This window comes from Martes martes (assembly GCF_963455335.1).
Source record: "Martes martes genome assembly, chromosome: 12".
In the NCBI taxonomy this organism is placed as follows: Eukaryota; Metazoa; Chordata; class Mammalia; order Carnivora; family Mustelidae; genus Martes; species Martes martes.
The window spans coordinates 69,056,983-69,066,694 of record NC_137900.1 but is presented as its reverse complement, the minus strand read 5'-3'; the positions used below and the strand labels follow the sequence as shown (position 1 = coordinate 69,066,694).

Below are 9,712 nucleotides of genomic sequence, written 5' to 3'. Positions count from 1 at the left end.
CTTTCTGTGTCCATGTCACCTTAACGCTTGAGAAAAGGACATGACTCAGGAAATAAATTGATTTATCAAATTACTTTTACTTCCATTACTTTGTTTTATTCTTAGCCTCTGCAATCAGCAAAGATAGGGATATTACATTAATTTAATTAATGATGAAACAGGAACTGAGAGATCAACACTACTGAGGCTCATACAGCAGTGAAAGCTGAGAATTGTGTTAGAAAGTTTCAGGCCTCTAATTAATGTTAAACTTAGGGACAAACTGCTTTCAAATGTAGATACATAAGAATCTATTAATGAATATTTTGAAATGTAACTGCATCCTAATAAAACTGGATATAATTTGAAATATATATCTTCAGTATCATGACAGTTATCCTCAGTATGACTATTTTAAGTTACTTAACTTTTTTGAGGCTCAGCTGCTAGTCTCAGCTAATAAAATTAGGGGAAGGGCAGGGAAGCTATAACTCTGGTAGTTTGTTGTGAGAATTAAATTAGATAACATCTTAAAGTAACGTGCATAGTAGGTGGTTCCAGCATGTCATCTAAAATTATATGCAATATAGGGGTGGCTGGGTGGCTCAGTTGGTTAAGCATCTGGCTTTTATTTTTGACTCAAGATCTTAGGGTGGTGAGCTTGGGCCCCACTCCACACCCAGGAGCTTGAGGTTCTCTCTCTCCCTCTCTCCCCTGCTCATGTGCTCTCTCTCTCAAAAAATAAAATTAGACATATATAATGGAATGCACTATAATAAAATATGTAATAGAATATAACAATATTAAGTATTTATATGTTCATAGAATTATAACTTTTAAGTCTATTTGGCTCAGAAGGAAGAACATCGCTTTAGTGGTTTTTTTTTTTTAATTTTAGGAAAGTCATTGAATTTTGGGACTATAATTGATAGTATAGGAACATTTTTTGATCTAAGAAATAATCTGATCCAGAATTTTAAGGAGTCTAGGAATCAAGGCCTGGAATCTGTCCTCCTATAAGTCACTTACTTTTCTTCCTAATTTCTGTAATTTTTAAAAAAGTTTATATTTATTTATTTGACAGAGAAACAGTGAGAGAGGGAACACAAGGAGGGAGAGTGGCAGAGGGAGAAGCAGAGAAGGGAGACTGATGTGGAGCTCGATCCCAGGATCCTGGAATCATGACCTGAGCTGAAGGCAGACACTTAATGACTGAGCCACCCAGGTGCCCCAACTTGTTTCCTTTTTTAAAAACATTATACAAATGGCAAATGTTTATTATTAATAAAGCGGAGGTCCAGATCTTCCCTCCCCTCTTGCACTTCTCTTCCTGACCTTGCCCTCACCAGCCCACACCTTCACTGTGTTCTTGGCCCCAGGTCCCTTGGCCCCTCAGGACCTCAGGCATGGGAACCCCAGCCCACGCAACTCCCTCCTGCTGCCCTGTGCTCTCCTTCCTCAGTTTTATTTCTGATTGTGAGTAATTTGATAGTGAACTCTAAAAGGCTGGATCATAAAAAATACTTATTTCTTCATGCACCTCCATTCCTGTTTCTGGTCACATTAGCACATGGACTTATTTCCACAAAGGAACCAATTAAAGCTGAAGTTTTAATTTGTTTGAAGACATTAGTTGTAAAGGAGGAGAAGGAGGAAAGGAGCCAGTTTTTACTATTATAGAAAACACATTAAACTTAAAACTTGTATCCTAGGGTGAAGTTGTTGAGGGGAAATGTATGAAGGAGGAATGGCTGTCTTTCTGTTCAGAAAAGGTCCTAGATGAGGGAGGATATTATCCAGTCCAAGGTGAATAAGAGAAAGCAAAAACAACCCATCACAAAAAGCCTAGTTTAATCCCCTCAGCTCTTTTCTCCCACTTTGGCTATTTCTCCCCTCTGATGGTGTCAGGGAAGGATTATTCGGTAGGTTTGCTTCCCAGTAATCTTCAGTACCTCTCCACAAATGACTTCCTAAAGAAAAGTACAACGTAAGGAGAAGCAGTGTGCTTACTATAAATATGACTTCTGCAAAGTTCTCTAGCCCCTCCTTCAACCACACTGCCACTCCTAAATTCCTCTATGTAGAAATACTGAAGCCACTCCTGATATCCTCAAAGCTGTGAAATGGCCATGCTGAATTTCTTCTACTTTCCAGAAAATACTACACTCTTTCTTCTTCATGTATTTGTAAATGCTGTGTTTTTAAGCTGAAAGGGCTTTTCCCAGCTTAGATATTATCTTTTCTGGGAAAGATTTCTTACCTCCTGGTCTCAGTAGGAGGCCCTGTGCTTACCTCCTGGTCTCAGTAGGAAAGCCCTGTGCTTTCCACTCTGCTAGTTTTCTTCATTTACTCATTTATTCAACACATACTATGGCACAAATACTGTGATGCGTATAGGGGTCTCACTGTGAGTACTAGACTTTCAAAATTGACAATAGATGCAGAATGCTTATAATAGTTATTTTATGCTTTTAAGAAACAAATAATTTGGAGTGCCTGGGTGGCTCAGTTGGTTAAGCAACTGCCTTTGGCTCAGGTCGTGATCCTAGAGTCCTAGGATCTAGTCCCACTTTGGGCTCCCTGCTCAGTGGGGAGTCTGCTTCTCCCTCTGACCTCTCCCCTCTCATGCTCTCTCTCTCTCTCAATAAATAAAATAAAATACATCTTAAAAAAGAGAAACAATTTATGTGCTCTATAACATGTTCCAATGTGAAAAAATTATGGAACACTTTGCAGATTATTTTATCAAACTAAAATTAAACCTAAAACTAAAAAACGCAGAACTGTCAGAGTAAAACCATGATCAATCCCATTTATAAATGCATATGCAAAGAATAATAAGTGTATCAAGCTACATACTAAAATGATATCATTTATTTTTATTAATACATGAAATTCTAAGTTAATGCTTGGAAATCTATCAGTTTAATATAATAAACAGGTAATAAAAATAAAATAGTTATTTAACTAGATGCTGCAAAGCAATGATAGAACATAAAATTCATTCTTGATAAAACCTCTTAGTAGTCTAGATCTAGGAGGATAAATCACCAAGATGGTAAAAATTCTCTCTCAAACTGTTGGTCAACATAATTTCAAATGGTGAGATGCTAAAACTATTTCCCTAAAAGTCATTCGAAGATGCATTATTATTATTACTTAACACTTACCCCTAAAACATCCAACAATAGAATAGAAAAACAAAATAAATGACATTGCATGTAATATCATATGTCAAGTTCAGTCATGCTTTAAAAGGTGCCATAATTTTTTCCCTCTAGGATGTTGACATTCTGGCATGTCATGGTTATGGTATACACATGAGAAGACATAATGTCATATGTATTATCAACAGTACAAATTGTAGTCTTGGAGAAGAGATAAAGATAAGACAGTGCTCATGATATTACATGAAGAAAAACAAGTTTCTTAATATAAATATTATAAATGGTTATAACTAATATAAATGGTTACACACATATATATACATATTTGTATAGAAACTACTCCAAAATTTTAATTGTAGTTTCTTCTGGAATATGGGATTTGGGGCATTAATAATTTTCTCTCTGTTCTTTATATTTTCCAAATAATTCTTACTTAACCATATTTTATGGTTATAAATATCAGGAATAACATTTTCAAATTTTTCTTAGAAGGAGATAGTGGCTAAGATATCCAGAGATTCTGCTGCAGTTTCTTTAAAACTCAAGTAGGAAATAAGATATGGACAGGAAATTGAGGAGAGGCATTATGTTGCTTTATATTATATAGACTAATTTAATGCCACTAGTGTTCCAAGTTATGTCAGTCTCACACATATATCCACCATCAGCAGACATACTAACTCAAGTGTTGCAAAAGGATTCTAGAACTCACCATTTAGAATGTGACCAAGCTTAGTGGTACACTAGAAAAAGAGGATATACCTGGTAGGTTGGAAGGAACGTGGGAAAACATCAGGCGTTTCTGTTACCTATGCTTTTTCTTTCTGCCATAAGGGGTAGCATTCAGTTTCTTGTTCTCCAGGTTTCGTTCATCTCTTTCCAAAGGCCTGGTCATTACATCGGTCCTCTCACCTTTGGGCTTCAACTGTGAAAAGAAAGGAAACTTTGCTCGAGGACTATGGATTACGATGCATTCAGTCTTCTCCCCATGTTTACCAACAGAAGAGGGGTAGTAGTTTGTTTGTAAAGCACAGGTACTCACCCATGCTCCTGGATTTTACCCCAGGGAACTTTTCGAAGCAGAGTATGGCACACTCACTATGGAAGATTTTCTTCAGAAGAAATTTTTAGCACTAAGTATTGCATTCTATATCCTGTATCCAGTTTTTCCTACTGTTTATAAAGTACTCTTGCTCTGTATAATACAGCGTCTCTGGCAGGAGATCCTAAATGCTTGTCCGAGTAAATGACCCTCTGGGAGCTTCAAAAGATGTTAATAATAAACGATACTGGGTGAGTTAGAAATAGGTCCTCTTCTCCCTTTTCAGTATGATCTTGAGAATTATCCTGAGTTTTTTGTTCTGTTTTGTTTTTTTTTTTTTTTTTTACTAACATTTCTGTGTGGTTACCAAATGCAATTCTTTGTTGCTTGTAGCACAGCTGAAGCTTTAAGTTCTTATCTTATAGAAGCTTCTGTCTGACCTGTAGAGTCAATTCTGGGATTGATTAGAATATGCTATATACTAATTTCTAGGGCTACTGTGCTCCAAGTCCTCTTACGCTTTTGTTCTTAATGCAAGTAAGTTGTATTTGAATCAAAAGAACAGTTGTCTTAGAGTCAGGGAACCTAGAGTTCAGTCTTGGCTCTGTGGCTGAATAGTTGTGCAAATCCTGAGAAACACACTTAACACGAGCATGATGTAAAATGGGGTGACAGTACTTATTTTGTAGAATCATTGTGAGAATTAACATGACGTGCTTGGAAGATCTTGGTACAGTGGGAGTGCACAATGTGTATTAGTTTAATATAAACTCCCAGGCTACCATTTATTATTTTCCATGGTAAAGAAAAACAACTAATTTAAAGTGATGTTCATAACTATCCAAGATATTTCCTTCACCCACCAATATCTCTTTCCCAAGATTTTCACTGTTTTATTAAAAACTTTTCAAGTAAAATAAATGATTCAGAATTCCTAACTGCCTTATCTTCTCTCCTTTCTGAAAAAAGCCTCTTCCCAACTCTGCTAAAGTCTACCTCATTTATGCATCAGCGTAGGATCCTCAAATTCTCCATTCACAATAGATAGCATAGTTATTGGGACTACAATCTTCAAAACAAAGCAGTCATTTTAGACACAAGCATGGATCCCTCTGTTCAGCATTCCTTTTCTCTGGTGATTCACTAACTTTTTCTGTCTACGTATAGAAGTTCCTGCTGCTATTCCTACTTAGATTCGTTAGAATCTTAACTATCTTCTCCAAGAGCTATAGTCATATTACTAGAACCCATAGGCAAATATCCCCCAGTTCCAGTTGACTTCTAGTAGTGGTAAGGGGGCAGATCAAAAATAAAGCTTTCATTCTCCGTAGAGATTCATGTTATAAATTTTTATCAATAGTAAGTCAAGCTGTCACATAAGTACTCTAACCTCTAGGCCCTAAACATTCCAGAGGGCACACCAGTGACTCTGGTAGCCAATTTAAATACTCCTTTGTTTTCTTCTAAGAGACTCTCTAATCCCAGAAGTGATTTAGAGTTAAACTCTTAAACCTTGCTGAAGATAATAACTTTAATATATATTACAGATAATGTCCAAAGACCTAAATTGTATGTTACTTATTCAAAAGCAATTTTCTTTCTTTGAGTTCATTTTTTCCCCTGATTATAGAAATCTATATAATCTATAGATATAGATTATAGAAATGATATCTATTCATTGTGGAAAATTTGGGAAATAAAGAAAAGCCTAATGGAGAAAATGAAAGTCACGCACAATTTCAGATATAACTTGGTATTTTAATTATTTTTATGCAAGTACTACACATAGTAAAAACTTGAGAGCACAATGCATTTCCTGTTTTGTAACTTGCTATTTAAAATAAATATGTATAAATAAATGTTATTTTATTAGACATTTTTAATGAATATCGTAGCTTTTTACATAAGTACACAAGGGAGGGGGAGCACATGAAACAAGTAGAAATGAAATTGTTTCCTGTTAGATTCTTGGCAATTTTCCACTTTTTTTTTTCTTTTTGGCTTTTTGAAGGTAATGACAATGTTGGAGGAGTGGAAACAGAGCATCTTTCACTGTCTATTCTTTTTGAGTAAAAGTCAGGTTTTAGTATTTTAATTCTCTCTACATTTATCTTCTTCCAGCACCTCCACAAATGTATAGGCTTTAGAGAACACTCACTTTAGCAAGAAGACTTTAGCTCATCCAGAATAATTATACCAAGAAATAAGGGGATGTAACACATAATTTTAAAAGTGGAACAATCAGTTGTATTTCAACTATATAGAACATGTGGTTTATTTTTCTCTGGATGTTTTATAGTTTTGGATTTTGTTTTTTTAAATTTAGATATTTAAATTTGTCTCAAATTTACTTTGGGCACAGTGTGGGGTAGAGTTTTAATATTTTTTCAGTATAATAGGTTCAATATCCAGGCATGGTTTATTTAATAGTTCATCCATTTTCTCCTGATTAATAATGCTAATTTATATCAAATACCACTTCATTTGTGTTATATATTAACTTCCATACATAGTCAAGGCATTTCTCGATTCTCTGCTTTGTTCCTTTGATAGACTTGTTTTTACCTGTACCAGTACCACACTATCTTTATGATCATTCTTGATGTCTGGTATAGTGAGTCTGCATTTCTTTTTCTACACCATAGTTTTGGCTATTATTAGCTCTCTACTCTTCCATGAATTTAAGGATCAGATTGGCAAATGTAAAAATCCTATTTCATTTTGTTTGCTTACACCGCACACAAAAATAGACTCAAAATGCCCTAAAGACCTAAATGTGAGACAGGAATCCATCAAAACCCTAGAGGATACAGGTAGCAACCTCTGTGACCTTGGCTGTAGCAACTTCTTTCTCAACATGTCTCCAAAAGCAAGGGAAGCAAACGCAAAAATAAACTATTGGGACTTCATCAAGGTAAAAACCTTTTGCACAGTAAAGGAAATAGTCACTGAAACCAAAAGACAACTGACAGAATGGGAGAAAACATTTGCAAATGACATATTAGATAAAGGGCTAGTATCTAAAATCTGTTAAGAACCTAACAAACTCAACATCTAAGGAATAAATAATCCAGTCAAGAAATGGGCAGAAGACATGAACAGACATTTCTCCAAAGAAGACATACAAATGGCCAACAGACACATGAAAAAATGCTCAACATCTTTTGGCATCAGGAAAATACAATTCAGAACCACAATGGGCTACCACCTCACACCAGTCAGGATGGCTAAAATTAACAAGTCAGGAAACAAAAGATGTTGATGAGGATGTGGATAAAGGGGAACCCTCTTACATTGTTGGTGGGAATCAAACTTGTGCAGCTACTCTGAAAAACAGTGTGGATGTTCCTCAAAAAATTAAAAATAGAGCTACCCTACAACCCAGCAATTGCACTACTAGATATTTACCCCAGAGTAAATGTAGTGACCTGAAGGGACCCTGCACTCCAGTATTTATAGCAGCAATGTCCACAATAGCCAAACTATGGAAAGAGCCCTGAAGTCCATCAACAGATGAATGGTAATGAAGATATATGTGTGTGTGTGTGTGTATATATATATATACATATATATATATGTATATATATATATATGACACACGCACACACACTACTCAGCCATCAAAAATGAAATCTTGCCATTTGCAATGACATGGATGGAACTAGAGGGTATAATGCTAAGTGAATGTCAGTCAGAGAAAGACAATTATCATATGGTATTTAAGAAACAAAACAGGATCATAGGGGAAGAGAGGAGAAAATGAAAGAAGACAAAGTGAGTGAGACAAACTATAAAAATCTCTTAATCATAGGAAACAAATTGAGGGTTGCTGAGGTTAGAGGGGTGAAGGGATGAGGTAAGTGCGTGACGGACATTAAGGAGGGCATGTGATGTAATGATAACTGGGTATTATATAAGACTGATGAATCACTGACCTCTACCTCTGAAACCAATAGTACATTATATGTTAATTAATTGAATTAAGAAAAAAAGACAAGATCCATTTCCCCATTTAGGATATCACATGTCTTAAAGCATTTCATGATTTCAATAAATGCAGGTGTCTCCACAAAACTTTTATCGTGGCTTCTTTCACTTCTTTATTCCTCAAACTATAGATGATGGGGTTTAACATCGGGGCTACCACTCCATAAAATAGCCCGATGATCTCATCAGAAGTGTTTGTGTCCTTTGACTTGGGCTTCATGTACATAAAAAGAGCTGAACCATAGAATAAGATAACCACAGTCAGGTGGGCTGAACAGGTAGAAAAAGCTTTCTTTCTCCCCTCAGCAGAATTAATTCTCAGGATGGAAGAGAGGATAAAAACATAGGAGATGAAAATTAACAGTAGGGGAATCACCAATATCAAAATACTTATCATTGTCATGATTATCACATTGGAGGTAATATCTGAGCAGATGAGTTTGAGAATGGCCAGTAACTCACAGGTAAGATGGTCGATGACATTATTCCCACAGAACGGCATTATCATTGTCATGACTGTTTGCAATAGAGAGATCAGATGGCCTATGATCCATGACCATGCAGCCATATGCACATAAAGTACTTTGTTCATGATGATGGGGTACCTCAGTGGGTTGCAGATGGCCACATACCGATCATAGGCCATCACAGCCAAGAGGACACACTCAGTGCAGCCCAACCCAAGGGAGACAACCATCTGCAGAGCACAGCCAATAAAGGAGATGGATTTTGTCTCAGACCTAAATATGATGAGCATTGGAGGAATGGATGATGATGTATAACAGATGTCCAGGAACGAGAGATTCCCAAGGAAGAAGTACATGGGGGTGTGGAGGCGAGAATCCAGTATGCTGATGATAATGAGGAGGCTATTTCCCAGCAGAATTATCACATACATGATGAGGCAGAGCATGAAAAGAAAAAACTGGAGCACTGGGTATTTGGAAAGTCCCACCAGAATGAATTCAGTCACAGGCGAGTAATTCCCCATCTTCATGTGTTCCATGTCACTTTCAGTGTTTAGGAAAGGACAAGACTCAGGGAAATTTAAGTTTATAATGTAGATTTTTAGTACACCTTCTCTTCCAATATTGTGTTTGATTCATCTTGGAACACTCCTAGGAATCAAAGGAGGAGGGATATGGTATTTATTTTATTGATAATGGATGGTAGTAAGGCTTTGGAGAAATCCAATACATCCGAGGCCTAACAGAAACAGTGTCAAGGCTATTAATATTCCAAAAGTCCTACTGGGAAGTGCCAAATAAAATTTAAGACAAACTGCTTTCAAATGTAGATATTGGGGGTGTTTTCTGATGAAACTGGTCTCTATTTAAAAGATTATGTAGATCAAGCACCTGTCATTTAACCTGGATATACCTTTAGTAAACTTTATTTTTTTAGGGTCTTAGCTCATAGCTGACTTGGAAAAAGCAATAATTATTTGTCAAGTTGTCATTAGAATCAACTTAGATAAAATCCATTAGGCACCTACAACAGTAGATGGTTCCAACATGGCATATATATAATATATAAT

At 36.1% G+C, this 9,712-nt stretch overlaps 1 protein-coding gene across 1 annotated transcript; it reads right to left on the bottom strand.

Annotated features, from left to right (window-relative positions):
* Nucleotides 1-8,227: 8,227 nt before the first annotated feature.
* LOC308353385 (olfactory receptor 13D1-like) lies at nt 8,228-9,172 on the bottom strand (the record flags this gene model as incomplete). Its single annotated transcript, XM_080820224.1, has 1 exon — nt 8,228-9,172. The coding sequence occupies one exon, from the start codon at nt 9,170-9,172 to the stop codon at nt 8,228-8,230; it is 945 nt and encodes a 314-aa protein (XP_080676350.1).
* Between the last annotated feature and the right edge of the window lie 540 nt (nt 9,173-9,712).